Below are 22,164 nucleotides of genomic sequence, written 5' to 3'. Positions count from 1 at the left end.
ATTAACAAAAATGGTATATGTGATCAACTCAAGAAAGATTTTGTGGGAGGTGAATGTCTAGATACTTGAATGATGTGGTTCTAGCCAGTGTGTTGGTACTGATGCTGTACGGAAAGAGCCTTGAGTTCTTCCTTTTCTTTTTTTTGTTTTCGTGCTGTGATGCAAGCCAGTATGAGCCTTTTCCCTATAACCTTCCATGCAGCGACTGTTTCTCGCATCTTTCCCATTCGTGCAATATAATTTCTAAGCTTATTTATCACAGCTACGGTATGATTGTACAGGTGCCTTACTATATGTTCAGCCTGCTCAACCAATCACCAAACGCCACGTCAGATCGGACAGCCAACGAATCTCTATATGTTCAGGCACCTGACCGTAAGGGCACACCTGACGTTTCGACAACGGAGATGCGGTCGATACAGCGTGACGCGAAGCCCTCACTCCACATTTACGGCTTGACCACATTCACCGTGACCGGAACAATCAACCGACTCCAAGCGTCCTGATTAGCCCAAAAAGCTATCACATGATTTCCATAGCGGTGTATAGTTTCCGTTCGTACCGGCCCAAATACAGACACTTAATTGCCGGCCGAAGGCTTTCGAATTAACCATCGCTTCATGTGCCGTTCTGAACTATAAAGCGTGCCATTAACTGCATTCTACCCTACTGTCTTGTCTTACAACTGGGATATGTTTGCATCAACGTTTTAAATAAATCCTTAAGTCCTTCTTGCGTGCGTCTGTCTGGTTTTGAACGTGAGCATCGTTTATTAGACAATCACAACAAGAGTTGCATACACGGTCCGCCTTCCGATATGGCGTCCAAGAGATCGAAACGTATGCAATGATGTCGTTGTTATATCTTGACCTTATGCTAAATCGTCGCTCCTAGAGCTTTGAAACGAAGTGTATTGAAGAGTGTGAAGCCACCAGCCAACAGGTGTGGAGGGATTCTCGGTTGCATAGCGGAAAGTCTACTCTGATGTTTTTCTATACACATAAATAAATGTTTCCGGAGTCGTTCTATGTCAGTAACCGATTATATAGATATGAGTGTTTGCTTGTTAGAAGTGTGAGAAGTCATTTGAACACGACAAAAGGGCAACCGTGATGGAGAAACGGATGAGTGCTTCCTGGTGAAGATGGAGCAGGTAGGAACAGTAGGCGGAACAGTTGGGTGGATCCTCGTCACCGAGCATGGAAAGATGACTATCTTCGTCTTTACACGCTAGAGGACGCAGCGTGCGAACGAGCCGGAAAGAGTCATCTCCACCGGGTCGGAGAAGGACACACGTCATTGCCTTGGCGTGAAGGCAGCGAGCTTGGGCCTTAAACATGGCGTGATAAACGACAATACGAGTTATCGGTATGCGCATGCGCGGAATCTTCATCGTTTGTTCTGAAAGCAAGAAGTGTCATGGCCGGAACCGGAAGTACAGAGACAGGATGTAACGGTCACACTGCCGGAATCCGTAAAAGGGATAGTTAGAGGGCACGCCGTAAAGCGAGTTCACTTTTCGCAGTCAGGCCTGCATTCCAACTGGCTTTGAGGGGTATAGTCATAACTGCTGATATATTCAGAACCCCAGGTGGTCGGAGTTGATGCTGATGATGTGTAGGGCTTAATGGCGCAAGGCCCAATTGACGGCCGAAGAGTGCCATTTAAGTAGACAGGAGATGTGAACAATGATATAGTACGTAGCTGTATAGGGGCCTTAAAAGTCCTCGCGTTTACGTGGGTAAAAACATAGAAGTATTAAATGCATGACGGTGGCATGAAATATGTACAGTGAAACTTGAAACTGAATTGTGGAGACAATAAAACTATGCTGAAGATGTAGCCACTGCAGCCACGACCTCAGTAGTGAGGTCGTGCTATGTATCAGCTCGGTATATGGATTGAGAGCTATGTATATCATTTAAGAATGCTGACCTTGATTCGACTTTAAAAGGCGGATCCTTATCGATGAGCATAGCCGGATTTAGCGGCAGCTGCTGTTGGTAGGGAAGCAACAAGTGCTTGTTTCTCAGAACATCTAGTTAATTACCCTGCCAAAGGATGTGGAGATATGTAAGTTGTTCTCCGCATCTCTCACACGATGGCGGATCGTCACCATACAAAAGGTGTGAATGTGTTGAGTGAGTGTGTCCTATTTGTAACCTTGTAAGTGTGACTTGTGTGTACCTGGATCTGGATAATGTTGGCCAATTTTCAAGTCTCGGTTTGATAAGGTGCAATTTATTATCCGTTTGCCTATCCCTCAGGCGTTGCCAGAACACCCGGAGTTCCCGTCGTAGGAAGGGTTTTATGTCAACTCCAGAGACGGCCAGGGATATATTAGCGGGTGCGTGGTCATGCGCAGACCAAGCTAGCTGGTCCGCCACTACGTTTCCAGTGATCTCGCGGTGTCCTGGCACCCATCACATCACAACCTGTCGTTTAGGGGCGTAGATTGTGCATAAAGAGAGTAAAGTGATATTAGGAGAAGATTTTTGTGTTTTTTTCAGCGTTTTCAAAGGTGTTACGACACTCAGCGAATCTGTGTACACAACTGCACGTTGGTGTTGTAACTTCTTGATATGCTTGACGGCCACAGATATCGCACGGGCTTCTGCAGTGAAGATACTTGATTGCGGGTGCAGAATACCGGATTTTGAAAAGGATGGGCCAACAGTTGCATAGGACACACCAGTACGAGACTTTGACCTATATGAAAAGAATTCCGGGCAAGTGTATTTATGTTGAAGTTCGAGGAAGTGTGTGCGGATGTGTGCAGTAGGTGCGTGTTTAGTAATACCTCCAAAGGATACATCACAGTCAATTATCTGCCACTGCCACGGCGGTGGATATGCTGTGGGAGCCATCAACCGGTGCTCTGGAAGTGGCACGCCTGTTTCCTCAGCGAGGTTCCTCACACGGAGCGAGTAGGGCTGTCTCAGTGAAGGACGGTTGTTGAACAAGGCAGCATTGGACACATAATTAATTATGGTATGAGTGGGATGTTCCTCGTCGGAGGTGGTCGAAGTTGCTGGAGCCCTCCACCACCGCGTATCTCATAATCATATGGTGGTTTTAGGACGTTAAACCCCACATATCAATCAAAAATTGAAAATTGAGGATTTAGTTACCGTGGTAACTGATTGTAAAAACAATTAAATCGAACCAATAGCTTTCTTGCTCATCGTACATCAGCTTAATGTGTAAATAATTGTTTAAAAAAAGAATGTGCAGCAAAAGCTGAATAACTAATGACCAGAACTAAGCCTTTTTGTAAACATCGTTTCGTACTTCGCAGAAGATCACCTCCTACAAATTAATTTAGTGACATACCACATACATTATAAAAACGACATGCAAGAGGGCTCAAGTTATGGTTTCGTATGCGCGAGACTGGAGCTTGGGACTGAAAGAAACCACGTGTCCCTTGGGCATTCTCGCACGCATGGAAATGACAAGCAGGAAAAAAAACGGGAGCTCTTGAATCTCATAATCTAACTCGTTTTCTTAGAATACCATGCGTTACTCGACCGGACCTCAGCGGATGCCGAGTACAATCAGATCAACCCGACAGTCCTTAGTGAGATTACTGAAAAACAATATGAGGTCATAGGCTCTGGCGAGAGTAATCGTACAGTTCACAACACTATTTTTGAACGAATAAAAACTGGTATATACTGTTTTATTTCCGCCTAATTTTAGATAGTTGGCAGTGCAACAGAGTTCCGAATCATGGTTACTTTACCTATTATATTCTCGTATTTTCTGCAATATTACAACCTTGTTCATCACCTGTTCATCAAATACACCAAAAGGCTGAGTGTGACTACATAAAAAATAAGCCAGAATAAACATTATCACGGTACAAGGCCAAATTCGAGCCTTAAAAAATAATAATCTAGACTATAGTAGACCCGACTCTTGGCAGAACCCTCCCGAGTGGGTAGGTGCAATCATTGAATGAGCATAATCATCATTATCGTCATCAAGAAGAACACACGAAGGGCAATGCTGTTCGTCGCGCTGTCTCTGGTCATCCTAGGTGCCTCGTCGGAAGCTTCTCTCGAGGTGAACATGAGCGCCACGACCAACTCAACAAGCCTCGTCGGCTGGGTAGGCGAACCCACCAAGCTCACATACAACATCAGCGCCCGAGTCGGCGTCATCGTCCAGTGCACCAGGAATGCCGACCACGTCACATCGTACTACGTCCTGGTGCGTGGTTCCATACCGCTAAGACAAGAAAAGTAATAGAAACGAAAATTTCGGGGGAGCCAACGTTTATAAAAGGCGTCTAGTCTTTGTCAGGGCAGCAACCGTTTCTCTGACGAAGGATGGGCGGCGACTTGATGATTTTGCAGTGCTTAACCTAATTATGAAAAAAAAGCACAAAGATATTATGCAGATGTTTGCAGAGGATATGGACAACAAAAACGCTGGTAATAATGTCCTGGTCTTACTGTGCCTTTTCATTCCGTGTCAGTGCGCTGTTTTTTTTTGTAATTTGATTTAAGCACTGAGAAGTCCTGAACAATCAGTACTCCAGCTAGCTCAGAAATATGCTCTAGTGATCTTATACACATGTGGCGCACTGGTAACTTATGCGAGAAGTAGCTGATGCTAGCCAACAGCAGCCAGGGCGAGCCAACGTTAGGCAATTATTTGTGAACACCTGCAAACGCCGATGTTATGCGCAGACAACTCACTCCTACATAGGGTAAAGATTAGCACCGTGATCTACACAAGAATGAACAGGATAAGAACATTCTGTCGTTGTTTGTTCTTGAGTCCCTGTTCGCCTTACACTAGTTACAACGTAACTCGTTCATTACCATAAAAAAAAACGTTCAATCCTTTTGAAGCTGATCTCATATTTCCTCTTAGTAATCTCTAAAGACTCCCTAATGAAGTTTTATGTGAATATCAGTTATGGCGATGACGTGCATTCTGTTTTAGATTGCAGTTTTAAATGACATTTATGTGTTACATAACACCTGTCTTGTTTCATGCCCATATTTACGTCGAAAAAAAAAGGTGTTGTGAGTAAGCCAGTATCCTCCTTTTGAAACTTCAGTTTGTTTTATAAATGAGTGCGCTCAGCTTTACAATACCATCCTTCGACCTCTTGTCCCTGTGCGGGGACATTTATTTTCAAATTCTAACGAAAACTAAGTTTTAATATGTCATAAATCCGAACACCCTGTCGTAAAGCAGCTATCTTGGTACTATGTATGAATAAGATATAGCGTCAACTTTTAGGTGTATAGCACATTAAGGGCTGGGATTGTCCTCTGTCCCCTGTCTCATGTCGCACGGAAAGCAAGGATCAACATGCTCAATACCAGTGCAAAATAAACAACAAAGCTGAAAATTACTACAAACAACAGAAACAAATGGCAGTGCCTTAGCTCAGCTATGCCAGGATATACGTAGCGTTAGCAAAGGTTCAGCTGATTATTCTTAGCTTTCCAGAGTATCTAGGATTAGCTTGATTATCCTGCTTACTGCTGCTGCATTGACACACGTATATTCATTTTGCCGGGCAACTACTTCGGAATCCGATGAGTTAAGCTTCTCCGCTCTACTGCACCATTGAGCAGCATTTGCACTCTCCTTCTCCATGGCTATACCACAGTGGCAAACACCAGTCAGAGGCGCTATCAAGCGGCTCCAGCGCAGTGTCAGATGGCAACTGCACAGGGAAGGCACGCGCGTCGGCGTCCATATGTCTACCAAGGCTATGATAGCACTCCTCTGGAAAGCGCACACCGGCGGCGGCGAGTCGCGCGCGGCCGCGGCCGAGTGCGAGGGAGGTGCCGGCTCCGGTGAGTGACACCATTGTTCGTCTGAGCAGAGCATCGAATTGCGCGCACACCGGCGGCAAGCCGTGCGCGGTGGCGGCGAAGTATCATTGCGCATGCGCAGACCAGTGCCACGCGAAATCGGCTCAGCGAGGCCAGTGTAGCTAACGCTACAATAACCGAATGTGATTCGCAATAACTTCCCTTAAATCAATGAAAAGGCTTCTGAAGGACGCAGCTGATACGAGCGCCGTGCAACAGATGGCGCCACCGCCGCGCAAGCACTCGATTGCCGAGGTGGTGTCATGCGCCATTACAATGGCTAATTGACTCCTGCTACGCACTTCCCGGGGCTTAACACAAAGAAATACACCAACACATACACAAGACCCATATGTCCCGCTCTGTTGGGAAGGGTATACATGCCTACATTGCACTGTAACACTTGCGACGCACGCCATGGCCCTCAGCACTGATGAGGGTACATCGCAGGTTCCTGGTGAGGGAACCGTGGCTTGGAATCGCTCCATCAGCATCAGCTCGCTGAAGTTCCGTGACGCCGGCGTGTACACGTGCGAGGCCCGAGTTCCCGTGCCGGGAGGCAACGAACCTCCTGTGGCGAACGTAACCTGGACCCTGACCGTGGAGCGGCGTCCACCCTCGTGCCTCGCCAATGAGTCATGCGTTGAAGGCCCGCGTCATAGCTGCTGGAGGGATCTGTGCACCTGCCGTTCCTCGGACATGGGCTTCTTCTCCAAGAGGGGACGCAGGAGGTGCCGCCTCGCCGGCGCGCTAAGCCTAACGGCCAGGATCACCGCTCTTCCACGCTCAGCGGTGAGCCTCGTCGGCTACCTACGAATTTACGGGCTCGTATTTTTAAGTAGATACCGGTGAAAGGGTCCCAAACAACCTCTGAAGTCAAAGAGAACGAGCGCGTTATAACCTCCCTGCGGCACGTTCCTGGAATGAAATTCCTGGAACCCTTGCAATGCTTATTGTTTCCGCTATGCGTTTACCAGATTTTCTGAGGTCAGTAGTCCATGAAATGAGGTCATGTGGAAGTAAGTGCCATAGAGGGGTTCATATAAGTGGGATATCACTACTGAAGTGTCTCCGAATCAGCAGTTGCCGTGCACGCCCATTCTGCCAGCCCCGCCGCGGTGGTCTAGTGACTAAGGTACTCAGCTGCTGACCCACATGTCACGGGGCCGAATGCTGGCTGCATTTCCGATGGAGGCAGAAATGCTGTAGGCCCGTGTGCTCAGATTTGGGTGCACGTTAAAGAACCCCAGGCTGTCAAAATTTCCGGAGACCTCCACTACAGCGTCTCTCATAATCATATCGTGGTTTTGGGACGTTAACCCCCCCCCCCCCCCCCATATCCATCCACTATATCTGACTATACCGTGCACAATGTCCCGTGTACGATGATATATGTGTAAAAAGTTCTCAAATCACGTGAATGATGCGACAACATGAGTCGAAAGAAAAAAGATGACATAGGCCAAAGTTGTCCGTAGCTTTGACTCAGATGTGAATACTACAAGGCATTGAAAAGACAATATTTTGCGAAAGGATGATGTCACACCGGTCCCGTTAATTAGGGAGGCGATCGCCGGGCTAATTCCAAGAGCCGAAGTATCGGCCCCCCGAACCGCACCACGAAAGCGTGGACAATTTAGAAGTGGTCCTTTTTGGCGCGCCAGCGGACGCCGGCTGTGGCCCAAAGAACAAGTCAGAGCCGAGAGTTGATAAACAAACAAATTATATTCTCAATAATGGCAGATCGAAAACAATACACAAAAATGCACACTCCACAATAGTTGCATACAATATGTCACCAATCAAACCAATCAATCAACATACTACACAATACAATCAGCCACACTTGAAACAACGGACACGGACAACAATACGCACTACAATGCAGTCGCATGCATTGAACAACCAAGACACTTAAAGACTAAAGAGATAGAAAACCTATTCAGTCCAAAGTTCTTGGAACCAAAGTCTAGATGATACTCTTCCGAGAATCACTCACTCAAAGTCCAGCGTTGTTGTCGTTCCGCAGCCCTCGAAGTTTCTCTTCCAGGAAACCTCGCGTCTTCAATTGGCCACTCTTCAAAGTTCAACTTCTTCGCCGGAAACACGTCGGCTTCACACACGCAGCTGTTGCCACGCGTCTTCGCTCGATAGCGGTAAACACACGCTCTTGCCTGTAGCTCGAGCCTTCACCCCTCAAGTGGAAATCCTCTTCATCTCCGGCTTCGTCCCTACGGACCAAAACCTTCGCCGACTACACGGCGGAATCCCTACGCGCTCTGGCGCTCACTTCCGTCTCCTCCTGATCTCTCATCTCCGCTGCTCGGTTAAATACCTTCCGCGCGACATTCCAGAAAGTTCTCCTCATTTCGTCGGCGCGATACGCAGCGGAGGCTGGGGAGAGGCGCGAGACTGTACGGGGGCCGTCCCCAACAGATGACTCACTCCGGCATACACGCCCCTTTCCTTCTGGAAATTTCTAGCGCTGGCCCGGCCGCCGCTGTGGGGTGAGGAGGTTCATCGGCGAAGCCACGCTTCCGAGAGGAGAGGCGTCGCGCGCCCGGGGAGCCTTGGATGCTTGTTTTCTCTTTTCTTTTTTTGTTGACCTCGCGGCGTTTCTCCGGCGCGTTATCGCAAGAATTTGGCGGCGCGCCCGTTTTGAGCGCTCGTTCTGTGACACTGCCCCCCACTTTAAGAATATTATCTCATAATATTCAAAACCACACAACGAGCGCGAACAGTCACCACACACTCTCACAGACTGTAACACCATCCGTCGCTCATGACACTTCACCTTCACAATAGATCACTTAATACAATTGTACATTGTAATTCAATTACACAGCCCATGAAATATAACCACATGCACATGAGTACAACACTCCACCACAAATTCCCAACTATACAAATGTACAAAGTTCATTCATTGCAACAATTGTACAATACATCACATCACATCACCGTAACAAACATTTTGATTCGCTCGACACTGGATAACACAATAACAACACAGCTTATTGCATTCACTACTGTCAGACCCTTCCAAAACATTCAAACTCGGCTAAGGTAGTCGGCACCAACGTTCTCGCTTCCCTTGATGTGCTCGACTCGGAACTGATACTCTTGCAGAAGCAAACTCCACCTCAACACTCTGCTGTTGAGCTGTTTAGCCTGTTTTATGTATTGGAGAGGCTGGTGGTCAGTTTGGACCAAGAAAGGAACTCCGTAGAGGTAAATATTAAACTTCTGTATCTCCCACACCAGGGCTAGACATTCTCTTTCGATGGTGCTGTAGGATGATTCCCGGTGAAGTAGTTTGCGACTGGCGTATGCTATAGGATGGAGGGTCCCTTCGTGTGACTGCAAGAGCACAGCCCCGAGGCTGGTGTCGGAAGCGTCTAGGTCGTCCTTCCTTTCATCAAACGCTACGAGCAGCTTGCTTGGGTTCAAGCGGAAGCCGTGGTCCTCCCGTTCGCTGCTTTCAACTCTAGCTTGGACGGTAGTTTCACTTCGCTGTTGCAAACGGAGCCGCTCGAGTTCCATCTCGTGCTGCCGCTGCCGTTCCCTTTCAGCCATCTCCGCTTCTCTTTCTTCCTTCAGCTGTCGCTCCCTCGCTTCTCTTTCTTCTCTCGCCCTTTCGGTTGCCAACCTCTCTCTCTCCAACTCTAACTTCAATTGTTGCTCTCTTTCTTCTTTCGCTCTCTCAGCTGCCAACCTCTCTCGCTCCAACTCAGCTGTTTTTTCTTCTTTGGCCCTCTCTTTTTCTTCTTTCTCCTTCTGGGTGACCCACTTCCGTAGTTCGGTGCCAGAAAGACCCATCTTCTCACCAAGAGCAACTAACTTTTCGAGATCCATTGTATCTCACAAATAAGACCTTGCCGCGTGCAAAAAGTATCTGCCTAAATCAGTCTATCGGAACACTCCCCTGCACTCGTTAACGAGAACACTGAACAACACACAAAATCGGTCCGATAGCACTATCAACAACTCGAGGCTCTTTCTCACTACTTTGGACACACTGTGCACCAAAAGGTCCTGTGTCGCGGACGCCAGATTAATTGTCACACCGGTCCCGTTAATTAGGGAGGCGATCGCCGGGCTAATTCCAAGAGCCGAAGTATCGGCCCCCCGAACCGCACCACGAAAGCGTGGGCAATTTAGAAGTGGTCCTTTTTGGCGCGCCAGTGGACGCCAGCTGTGGCCCAAAGAACAAGTCAGAGCCGAGAGTTGATAAACAAACAAATTATATTCTCAATAATGGCAGATCGAAAACAATACACAAAAATGCACACTCCACAATAGTTGCATACAATATGTCACCAATCAAAGCAATCAATCAACGTACTACACAATACAATCAGCCACACTTGAAACAACGGACACGGACAACAATACTCACTACAATGCAGTCGCATGCATTGAACAACCAAGACACTTAAAGACTAAAGAGATAGAAAACCTATTCAGTCTAAAGTTCTTGGAACCAAAGTCTAGATGATACTCTTCCGAGAATCACTCACTCAAAGTCCAGCGTTGTTGTCGTTCCGCAGCCCTCGAAGTTTCTCTTCCAGGAAACCTCGCGTCTTCAATTGGCCACTCTTCAAACTTCAACTTCTTCGCCGGAAACACGTCGGCTTCACACACGCAGCTGTTGCCACGCGTCTTCGCTCGATAGCGGTAAACACACGCTCTTGCCTGTAGCTCGAGCCTTCACCCCTCAGGTGGAAATCCTCTTCATCTCCGGCTTCGTCCCTACGGACCAAAACCTTCGCCGACTACACGGCGGAATCCCTACGCGCTCTGGCGCTCACTTTCGTCTCCTCCTGATCTCTCATCTCCGCTGCTCGGTTAAATACCTTCCGCGCGACATTCCAGAAAGTTCTCATTTCGTCGGCGCGATGCGCAGCGGAGGCTGGGGAGAGGCGCGAGACTGTACGGGGGCCGTCCCCGACAGATGACTCACTCCGGCATACACGCCCCTTTCCTTCTGGAAATTTCTAGCGCTGGCCCGGCCGCCGCTGTGGGGTGAGGAGGTTCATCGGCGAAGCCACGCTTCCGAGAGGAGAGGCGTCGCGCGCCCGGGGAGCCTTGGATGCTTGTTTTCTCTTTTCTTTTTTTTGTTGACCTCGCGGCGTTTCTCCGGCGCGTTATCGCAAGAATTTGGCGGCGCGCCCGTTATGAGCGCTCGTTCTGTGACAGATGAGAGTATGCCTTGCACTGATGTGAAAAAAATTCACAAAATTTGCTTTTTTTTTTCATGTAACAACACTTACGCATGTCTAACGTAGACATGCGTCATGCGTCACTACGCATGTCTACGCTTTTTCTTAGCTTCATATTATTTTGTCTAAAAACGGTTGCATATAGCACAAACGGTTCCTTGTATTAAAGTATTCGCTTCATCCTGACATTTACACTGGTGTTGGATCATTGTCAAGTCGCATAAATTGAAAAGGTGGAATAAAACAGCTGGTTTATAGGAGTTGCTGGGCCCCTGCAAAAAAATAATGCACCCAAACAAGTGTGTGTGTCGGAATGACGTGGTTAAATTTTTAAACCGTAATGTGACGTCACTTTGATAAAGGCAGCGAAAATGTACGCATGTTCGAACACGCGTTTAACGGGTGCAGTCGTAGATAGTCCGCCTTAGTGCAAGTAAAGGACAGTCTGTCTTAGTGTGGGTAGAAAATATCAGAATTCCTACCAAGTTCTTTTTATAAAGCTTATGCAACTTGTGCCGAAGTTCCCGCCGAGGGTTTGTCAAGCTTAGAAACGCTTCTGCTACGTATGAACGGCTTCCTAGAAAATGGTGAGACGCTGGCGCCATCTTCGGTTTGTTACGCAAAACAACAGCGATTTGAGCACGGCTTCAGAGATTTGGTAGATCGGCCGGCGTATTTATCTCGGAGCCCACTGTCATCAAGACAGGTTTTCGTAGCCTGGGCTTTTGTCTTTCTGTTATTTTGTGAGTGGGTCAGTGGTAGTGCGAAACTTGATGATGTGACTGGTTTTACAAAACAACAACCTTCCTGTGAACGTAACCTGGACTTTGTTGTCATGTATTTAAAGAAAAAACAAAGGGCCCGTGTTTAATATCGTTATTATGCATTTGCGTAGGCAGGGGCGCACCCAGAATATTTTTTCTGAGAAGGGGGGAAAGGGTTAGCTTATTCACTTTTTGCGCATGTTTGTGCGTTTTTTGAGAAAATATAATTGAGAAGCAGACCACGAAGAAAACACAGGCAAAGAGAAAGAACCTCATGTGTTTTCTTGACCTGGTCCACCTTATAACGGGAAAGAAAAAAAATATCGGCCGAGCCGGCCAACACGAAAGGACAGAGCGCTTACTAATAAATGAACGTGAAATGGCCTTCCTTAATCAGGTGAACTGTCTATGAAACTTTTGTCTTCGACTTTGGCATGGTGCTTTGTTATCTTGGTGTTACGTTGGGGTGTTTTCTTGAATGCTTGCGCAAGATGTACTCGATGTAATTTGCCAGTAAAATCAGGGGGGAAGTAAGCGCTTCATAAGCGTAGCCAAGGCCAGGGAGGGGGGGCTAAAATTCACCCCGAGAACTTTGAGTTTTGCCTAATTATGTATAAACAAACACGTACAAACGCAGCATGCATACATAGAGTATGGTTGACCCGTCCCCCTCTAAAATAAAATCTGGCTACGCCTCGGAAGCGTTCTGTCACATCTCCTGGCCCACTCGGCCGTTGCTTTTTTTTCCGTGATGTGCTGTACTTATTCCATGCTGCGCTGTATCGTAAGGCAGGAGCTTTGTCAGAAATTATTTGTGGGTGGGCGGGTTGAACAATGCTTTATGTATGTTCGCGCATAAGTTTGTACATGTGTATTTATACACAAGTCAAATTAAAAAAAAAATCGCATATCCACGAAGTGAATGATGATGAAGTAGCTTGCTTCAGAGAATAAATTCGGTAAGCCGTGAATCCATTGTGCATAAGCTCAATCATCATTATATGAAGACGTGACACCAGAGTTGTTGTGTGACTGTATATACACGTTAGATACACAATATTTATATGTACAGGAACAATATGCAGATATTTACATCCTGATGCAGCATAGAAATATTGTTCAAGAGCTTATTTGCGGATCACATAAGCTCTGAAGAACATTTTCCTCTTAGTATAATGGCTTTGTTATCCGTAAAGTACAAAGCCAGGAGAGCTTGAATTATATATTCTAGTGGAAAGCTCAAGAAAGGTTCTTCCGGCGAGCCCATGCTGCAGCTGCATCGCGAGCCTTCCGCGCCGCCACCGTGGTTTCTGCAGTGTTCATAGTGGGTAGCGGTATCGACGCGCATTGACTGATGTCCGGCGAAAGAGAAAGGAAGCGCGCCTAGAGCGAGCGCTATATATAGGCGCGGCCACATAGCGGTCTCCTACTAAACTAGAGCACGCTCCGAGAGTGGAGCGAGCGTCGCCAGAGCGGCGGCGTGTCATCTAGTGAGTGCTCTTGAAACGAAAAGCACAGCTGCGCCTCTAGCGGGAGCAACGAACACTGGCGTACACACCGGAGCAAGGACGAGAGACAACCCCACAGCAACAGGAGCAAGCTCCTAAAATTTCGGAGAAAGTGCCTGCGCCCTCCCCCTCCACCCTTTGGCTGCGTGCACGTCGCAAGCGCCTGATTGTATGGGTTTGGTAAGAAGAGGGCTAAAGATGCTGTGAACCATTGCTCACTTCACCCTATGAAGACCATTCCGCACACCTAGGCGCGATTTCACCGAATTTCTCCTCGCTGTGAACACTTTCCACGCTTTCGCAGTTTGATCTGCTCGAGATCAGCTACTACCTCGTGACGTACGGCGACACGGTTGTCACGTGGTACAGCGATCGAGTGCGCGTCGGCCGCTCCGTGGCCAAAGTCATGGTGGACTCTCCGCGCCGCCAGTTCGGTGGGATCATCTATCTGCGGCGGCGCGAGTTCACCCACGGCGGCACCGTCAACGTGACTGCGGTGCTTTCAGGCACGCCCACCTCGAAACTGGTGCAGATCGACGTGCCCAAGAGCACCTATCAGATCGGCGACCTCTGTAAGGAGGACGCTGACTGTAGTAACGCTCAGGGATTCTGCATGAAGGTACGCTTTTTCGACACACTGGGCCTAGTGTAATCAGTTCTTGAGAGGCCCGGGTACCTCTCCCTATATTGATTTCTAAGCAACATGATATTAGCCTACAACATGAAGAAAAACGGGCATGGACAGGACATGTAGCACGAAGACCATATTACCACTGACCACTAAGTGTAATTAACAGACCGGACTCCAATAAAAGGCCAACGAAGGACCGGGTTAATTAACGGTACATGGTGGAGACATTCGCCCACTCGGTGGGTGCAGTCATACTGATGTTTATTATATGAAACATTTATTTATTTATTTATTTATTTATTTATTTGTCTTGGAATAAATAGGTCCACTTGATCTAAGCAGAAGAGGCACACATGGAACTGCCGTAGCTTGGTAGATACAATTGTGCAATTGATAACTACTCGACAACAATGTCATATTGTATTCTGATAATTACATCGCCTTTTTTTAAATCTGCGCATCCTTGGTTTGTAATCAATGGTGGAAAGTTGGGTATGTTGGTAGGTCATGCAAGAAGATTGCAGGAAACACGAAATGGTGAAGTGTACATCCTCAGTCGCGCTATAGCAAGAAAAAAAAACAGCTCGTGTACCTGAATCGATAATAAACTTCCGCTTTGTCATCACGTATCACCAACACGATTGATTATTTTCTAGTGATTGATCCTGTTAATAGCTACCCCTTTTTTTTTTCGCATGCCTCTAAATCGTACATGGTCCTCGCTTCACTATTAAATGTTGCGCAGCGCTGTGCGCACGTTACTGATCGTTAGGACTTGTGTCTCACGTTCTTCTTAAATTTGCAGGTTTGTAAACCAAAGCAGTATTCAGCGTTGCTATTGTTTTTTATTTTATTTAGCTAAGCCTTTACAATTGGTCTTTTGATTCTACGCCCTGGTGCGCCATGCTGGAAAAATCCAGCTACACCACGTTGGGCCGACTCGTCCGCGACCTCATTTTTTGCTCTCTCGTACCACAGGGCCGATGCTCGTGCACCGACAGCACGGGAAAAGACCACGGACGCGAAGTGGACGGCCAGTGCGTAGCGTCCTGCACTCAGCCCAAGGACTGCGACTCCGTGCAGCACAGCCATTGCTTCGGTGGCGTCTGTCAATGCTTTGACGGCCTCCACCTGCACAACAGGTTCGTCTACGGGCATTCGTACTACTGTTTCAGAATGCCTCTGAGCGTATAACAAAATTTACCAAGCAGTAGCGAAAATTGGCAAACAATTAGCCATCATTACCCGGCTCCCAGTTTGCGTGAGTAGTACTGTACGCTTCACGAAAAATACTTAAATCATTTAGAATATGAATCATTTCACAAGGTGACTTTGCCTTGATTATAGTGTAATATGAGTTCTTGCAAATCTCTCATACGGTGTTTCATTTCATACGGTGGTGCTTTGTATTAGAGATTCAAATTCGTCATAAAAATTTCTTGGCATTCGCACTACTGGAGCATTCGTTCCCTTAAAATGTATGCCTGCTTGCCGGGTGCGTTGAGACCATGCGAGTGAACCAGGACATCCAATTAAGCGAGCCCACAATAAAGGGAGCTTGCTGTGCGTGCCCAACGTGGCCTATCATCGCCCAGGAGCTGCGTGCCGAACCGGTGCGGCGAGCACTTCCACTGTTTGGTGAACGAGACCTGCGTCTCCGGGCGTTGCTTTTGCCGGCCGGGATATATGGTGGAGAGCGGACGGTGTGTACAGGCGGAGTGCTTGGCCGACGCAGACTGCATCTGGAAGAACACCGAGTGCTCTTCAGGTACGCATATACGTTATATACTTTTTTCTGTTTAATGAAATATCAGCTGTGAGTGTAAGTGCTGTCCTGTCTACGTTTTTCATGTCCATGTTTTTTTTGTTATGCTGAACAAAAATTTTCGAAAATGGACGAAAAGTTTCGAAATAGACGCTCATTGGAATGATCTTCCTGGTGATGTTGTGTACGTTCGTGAGCACGTGGTGTTTAGGAATAAAATAGGAAATATTTACAAGTGTGTTTCCTAAGCATAATTTTTATTGTTTATTTATTTTAGATTTACATGTCAACCCAGTTAATTATGTATAAAACAAATTTCATATTCATGGTGCACGTTTTCTTCATATTTAGCGTTTGTACACTTGGCTTCTGAATTTTGTTTGTTCCATGTTTCTTTATGAAAAAAAAAGAACAATCGCATAGTCCCACTTAGATAATACTTCTACTTTGAGCTTGTGAGGTATTTGTTAATAAATAAATAAACAAACATGAGGCAGGTGCAGTGGTGTAGCCAGGGTGTGCTGCACGAGGTATGTGTAATAAAAATAAATAAATAAATAAATAAATAAATAAATAAACTGGCCCACTTCATGATCTTGCTGCATATAAGCTATACTAGGCATTTGTTAGGGTATCAAGAGAGTGCGCAGAGCATATCGCAGCAACATGCCAACGAAAACGATACAAGCGGTCAGGAGAGATTGTGAGGCTGTAGGTTCAACCTTCCTACAGAAGATCTCGAGGATTTGCTGGGATGGCGTTATCTTCAGATGCCAACTATGTTGTGACAAGAAATGTGTCGACGGTGTTATTCGTCCCTTGTTCGGCTATCATGGTCGTATGGGTTTAGTAGTAATCATTCCCCATGCTTTCCGTAACGCTAACTTGCAATGTTCGGAAGTTCTGCGCATAACTAGAGCTAGGCACACAGCGCATATTTCTGCGCACCACACTTTAGGTCGCTGGCGCGGACAGGGGATGACACACCGGTACCTAGCACCCCCCCCTACACTTTTTTCCTCCATGGCATACAGAGAGATAAATTACCATTGCTAACCCCCGTATTCACAAACGCTCCTCGACTCGACTTTCACCCTTCACTTGACAGAGTTGAGCACTGCACCGTCCCTCGGCTGAAAATGGCGCTGCGCTACTTAAGAATCGCAGCAGATTATCGCTGATGTGCAGTGACTTGTCGTGACTAAAGACGGCGCTCCCATCGGCTTTCTCAAGTGAAGGTGAAGCGTTGAGTGAAGGGACGTTCTAGAATACGGGGGTAAGAGATGCTCCCTGCTCAATCGAAATCAAGGAGGAGATTTCACGCCCCCACTTCACCAGAAAACAAAAAATCTTCCCATGCCCCTGCTTCAAATTCATCCCAAACCCCAGTTAAATTCATCGGTGCAACGCTTGTCTTTTCCATAAACTAGCAACAGCATGGAATCACTCGACGTCCATCGTCATCCTGTACTTTTCTTTTTGTGACATACTTGATGTGTGCACATATTGACTGTATGATCATAATTTGATCGCATGCACTGTTGTTGCTTGACGAAAGTCTATTTTGGATTCTGGAATAGCGAAGTCGAAACTTATTTTCACGCATTTCATGGAGGGCTCATATAATTTAATAACTCAATGAATAAAAACACACTCTGGAGTTGTTTAACGGGTTGCTGCATTTTCAAGGAGCGATGAAAGTCGGTGCTCCATGTGTTTATGGACTCTGTGCAATATAAATTGGCCGAACCTTCTCGACTGCATACATCTGTAGCAAAACGTGATATGCGGTACTACAGCTATTCTTAGCTAAAATAGAGACGCATTTACACTTTGGTGACTGTGGATCTAAGCGAACTATTTACCACCTGAATGAATCTGTTATGAAACGGTAGCCTCAGCATTAGGGCAGGTTTATGGGTATACCTCTGCGGATCTCTTGAGTGTTCTGTAATGCTGATTTTTCTGTTTTCCTAGCAGGTCGATGCGTTTGCCTACCGGGTTACCGAGTCATCGAGGGAGACTGCAATCGAGAGTACTTCGGCAGCTGCAGTCTGGGTTGCTCGTCAGTGCTCAATAGCCAGTGCGATGGCGGAGCCATGTGAGTGTTTTACAATTAGCTGCATTAGTCTATTCAGCAAGTTTTTCTTGGGGCTGGACCTGACGACAGATGTGCGTCAGCACTAATCACACACTGGTTCTCATATAGGCATAGGCTGCCTAACTGCCTCGGTCACGGACGAACCCATAGTCGTGCAGTGAAATTCGCGTGGCTCAAAATTTGATACGGCCTGAAGTCACTATAGCATGGTGGGTGGGGCAAAAATTGCCACACGTCCCATTAATTTCTGCTTTAAAAACAATGTGATCTCACACGCTCACACGAAAACACAAAACGTGGCAAAAAATTACAGGGAAACACAAGATAACCGCAACATTGCTGTTTTGTGCACATTTCTCCTTGGGGTGTGAATTTGCGAAGTGCGTGTAATCATGATTGTTGTAAAGCGGTGTTGCCTGTATATGTAGTTCCCTACTTCCGGCAAGTTGGCGCCTGTGTGTGTTTCCCATGTTTATAGAGCTCATGTTTCATTAGGCACGCTTTTACGTTACGCGGCATTCGAACCGCCTCTGGCAGGCTGCTTGGCAGAATCGAACCGTCCTTACTTTTGCAAGGCGAGAGCCTTAAGTGGCTATGTTGGCGCTAACCGTTCGCAAGACTTGCACGCAAGTTCGCGAGACGTGGCGAGAATGTAACGTCTGGCAAAGTCAGTCGTGGGCCCCGTAAGGTCTCGCCAAGAAGCCACGTGCGACGAAGCCACATCATGACACCATTATGGCCCTTCAGCATGTCGCACCACATCACCTAAAGTTAGTGGCTTCATCGTGAGGTCATGAAGACGTGATGACATGACGTCACGCGAAGTGTTCGTTTGGTCGAAATTGGAGCGCATTACGGAAGCAGTGCGAAGTGACGTGAGATGCAGACAGCTTGTCACGCCTCCTATGCCGGGGGGAGTATAGAGTTTCTTCTAAATACACTAGAGAAAACTCTGTCAGTAGTGTCTGTGGGAGCTGCCACGCATGGCGCTTAAGTCAGCATGCAAATGATGGGCGGCACACGGATTTGTCTAAGCTTCCTTCTTTCGGCACCATCTCGCTTCGCGTGCCTTGGAGCCGCTTTGTCGCGCGAGGACAGTCAACAAAGGCGTAGCAATTACTAAGCTTTACCTCCTTGACCATGGCTCACAGAGTAAAACAGTATCACGACGTTTGACTGTATTTTACTGGAAACAAAACTTAAGCAGAGCAATGAAGAAAGCCACAATTGCGTTCGAAATCGAAAGCACGAGGACTAGGTAAATTTGCGTACTATTCATGGTGGGTAAACGAGCGCAGCGCCAGGGTCCCCTGTAGTTATATTTTGGAAACTGTCTTTTACTCGAAACAAAACTTAAGCAGAGCAATGAAGAAAGCCACAATTGCGTTCGAAATCGCAAGCACGAAGACTTGGCAAATTTGTGTACTATTCATGGTGGGTAAACGATCGCAGCGCCAGAGTCCCCTCTAGTTATATTTTGGAAACTGTCTTTTACTCGAAACAAAACTTAAGCAGAGCAATGAAGAAAGCCACAATTGCGTTCGAAATCGCAAGCACGAAGACTTGGCAAATTTGTGTACTATTCATGGTGGGTAAACGATCACAGCGCCAGAGTACCCTCTAGTTATATTTTGGAAACTGTCTTTTACTCGAAACAAAACTTAAGCAGAGCAATGAAGAAAGCCACAATTGCGTTCGAAATCGCAAGCACGAAGACTTGGCCAATTTGTGTACTATTCATTGTGGGTAAACGATCGCAGCGCCAGAGTCCCCTCTAGTTATCTTTTGGAAACTTTTAAGAAATGCATAAGGATTTTGGCATTTTTTTTCTTTCTGCGCTCTTCCTTCTATTTATATAACGTACTGTAATGCCGGCCTGTATTTACTCTTCAGTTACCAATATCATCTCAGTTTTTATTACACCAATATTTTGAGCGCTTCTTGCTCTCATCAACTAGTGCTTTACAGTTGTTACTCACTCCATCGCTGCCTCTTAGTGGGTTCACTGCAACCTAAGCTAAGACATGTGGCAGGTGCAGTGGTGTAGCCAGGGCATGCTCATCCCTTCACCCCCCCCCCTCCCCTGAATTACTATTTCCCCATGGTATACACAGCGAAAAATTGCCGTTTCAAAGAAATGCCCTCCCACCCTCCAAAATAAAAAGATGCCCTCCCCCCACCCCAATAAAAAATTTCTGCCTAAACCTCTGTGCAGGTGCGTCTGCAGCCCTGGATACGTTTACCGCGCTGTTGGCGGATACGAGAGTTGCTCACCCATCGAGTGCCACCATGGCCTCGCTTGTCCCGTACAGGGGGCGCGATGCGTGGACTATGCTTGCGTTTGCCAAGAGGGCAACGAGTCTGTTTCATGCAGGTGGGTGACCTAGGTTCGTTTCGCACTAAGTCATCAGCCTTACCTTTCGCAACCTCCTGAAGTTCAAGAAAATTGTTGCAGTCCTGTTTTGTCCGCTTGATAACAGATGTAGCAATACCTTTTTGACCATTCAAAGCAGGTCATTTCTTTTTCAAGCGATTGAGCTACCAGCACATACCAGCATCTCCATTAAGTTATGTCAAGACAGTCGTAATTTTCGAAACATTATTCGGAAATAAACTCAGTCATTTAGCTCAACCCATATTCACAGTGTGTTGACGACAATTTGGTATGAACTATGCTGCAATTTACGGGCAGTAAAGAAGTGAATAGGCCGTGTTAGATTCCATGATAATAAACTAATCAAAGTTGGACCAGTACAGGCATAAAAAAAAACCACCACTAACATTGTTGCCAGGTAAAGGTTGTGATGTGAACCAACCATACTTGAGGCGTCAAGCTGGATCCGCCGAAATATTTGTATTTGAATCGACAATTAATTTTCTGGGAAAACCGGCAAGGATAAATAGTTGAATAGTTGAAAAAAAGTTGAATTCTGTTACATCATAAATATGAAAAAAAAACGCTGAGTAGTACTCAGCGTACTTAATCTCTGAGGCCATACATCCGCGGTACTTTAATTTTTGTTTAGAAGCCATGCTCCAGTCTCTTCACTGTCATCGCTAACAAGGGCCACAAGATTTACTGCGTAGTGAGACGTTCGAGTTAACACCTATGCTTGATGCTAGCACCCCATCTGTTTGCGTCATGCCTGCTCAGAGGGCTCCAATGATGTACACTGGCAAATAGTTTACCAAAGGTAAACTTAATATAGACTTTGGTTTTCAAATCATAGGGTGTTATATAAAAAAAACATTATTCGCATATTAGTAAATTACTCAGCCACAATTTCGAGATTCCTACGCTTGTCATGAGACGACGATCAGTATGTGAGAAAACGAGAAAAAAAAATTTACGGTGATCTGCGACCTTGAATTTTTGTATTATGTGTCGTGACGTCGCACGCTTTACAGGCATCTACTGGGTTCTACATTGTTGCTTAATCTCTAAAAATGAAGTAAATTGTTCTCTTAGAGGCCATAGACTTATCGGATTGAGTTTCAGGAATTTTTCCGGAGGCAACGTGGCCGCATTACGAAACGTAGATGCTTCGGACGTAACGTTCCGGAAATCTCGGACGTCACGTTCGACGATTTCGGCGCAAGGTTTAAAAACAAAACATTGACCTTGATTTTATCGTCTGTAAGTTATCCTATGACATATATTCAAATTCTCATTATGAGATCTCTCTGAAATAAATTATTGTATTTACTTTAGTGTTCTCATAATCTAAACCTGGCTAAATTAAGCACACGCAAGTTTCTCACAATAGCAGGGCCGCGCGCAATCTCTTTTTTGCGAAGGGAGGGAAGCCCTGCCATGTTGTCCTTTTCCGAAGAAGAACCGTCTGCACGCGAGACTGTGCTAATGTTGTGCGGCGGGGCGGTAGCCTTCATGGCCATCGGCGCCCTGCCCGTGCTGGTGTGGAGGCACTTGGGACCGGGAAGGAAACTGAGGCGCCCTCCCATGGCGAACGCCGACGGCGTCGGACAGTACCTCTTGGCATGGCCGCAGCACGCCGTGCCGATCGCCTCTGCGCGTGTTGCGCAGGAGCCCGCCGCCAGGGCGCCCAAGAGACGATATCCGTTCGAGGCGCACAATATGTGACGACAAATGTGATAGAAAAAGTGATGGCTTTGTCACAAATTGCAGCGTTAATTTCAGAGCATTACTAGTCAAAGATATATGTTCGTTTCTATATAAATGATTGTAATACATTGTTGTACAGGCTACTGAGCGTGTGGTTTCCTCAAAGCTAGAATTGTTAATAACCTATTCCCTTTCCGCGTTTAGAGTTATGCTTATATTTTGCTTGTTTCATATTCTCAGCCTGAG

The 22,164-nt window shown here is 46.6% G+C and overlaps 1 protein-coding gene across 1 annotated transcript; it reads left to right on the top strand.

Moving 5' to 3' along the window:
- The first annotated feature begins 6,260 nt into the window (after nucleotides 1–6,260).
- LOC142793225 (uncharacterized) lies at nucleotides 6,261–22,061 on the top strand. The gene is made up of 7 exons (XM_075885763.1): nucleotides 6,261–6,635; nucleotides 13,642–13,956; nucleotides 14,947–15,110; nucleotides 15,564–15,736; nucleotides 17,711–17,834; nucleotides 20,050–20,208; nucleotides 21,633–22,061. Exons 1-7 carry the CDS (start codon nucleotides 6,261–6,263, stop codon nucleotides 21,934–21,936), a joined length of 1,614 nt encoding a protein of 537 aa, XP_075741878.1. The 3' UTR covers nucleotides 21,937–22,061.
- Nucleotides 22,062–22,164: the final 103 nt, after the last annotated feature.

The sequence above is a fragment of the Rhipicephalus microplus genome, unplaced genomic scaffold (assembly GCF_043290135.1).
Source record: "Rhipicephalus microplus isolate Deutch F79 unplaced genomic scaffold, USDA_Rmic scaffold_295, whole genome shotgun sequence".
In the NCBI taxonomy this organism is placed as follows: Eukaryota; Metazoa; Arthropoda; class Arachnida; order Ixodida; family Ixodidae; genus Rhipicephalus; species Rhipicephalus microplus.
The sequence above is the reverse complement of the archived record's forward strand: the minus strand, read 5'-3'. Positions and strand labels throughout refer to the sequence as shown.

Bases quoted from the DNA above. Each gene is read 5' to 3' on its own strand.
- LOC142793225 (XM_075885763.1), top strand. From the start codon at position 6,261: ATGGCCCTCAGCACTGATGAGGGTACATCGCAGGTTCCTGGTGAGGGA. The intron at 13,957-14,946 runs GTACGCTTTTTC...CTCGTACCACAG, and splicing joins CTCAGGGATTCTGCATGAAG to GGCCGATGCTCGTGCACCGA. The intron at 20,209-21,632 runs GTGGGTGACCTA...TTTTTTGCGAAG, and splicing joins AACGAGTCTGTTTCATGCAG to GGAGGGAAGCCCTGCCATGT.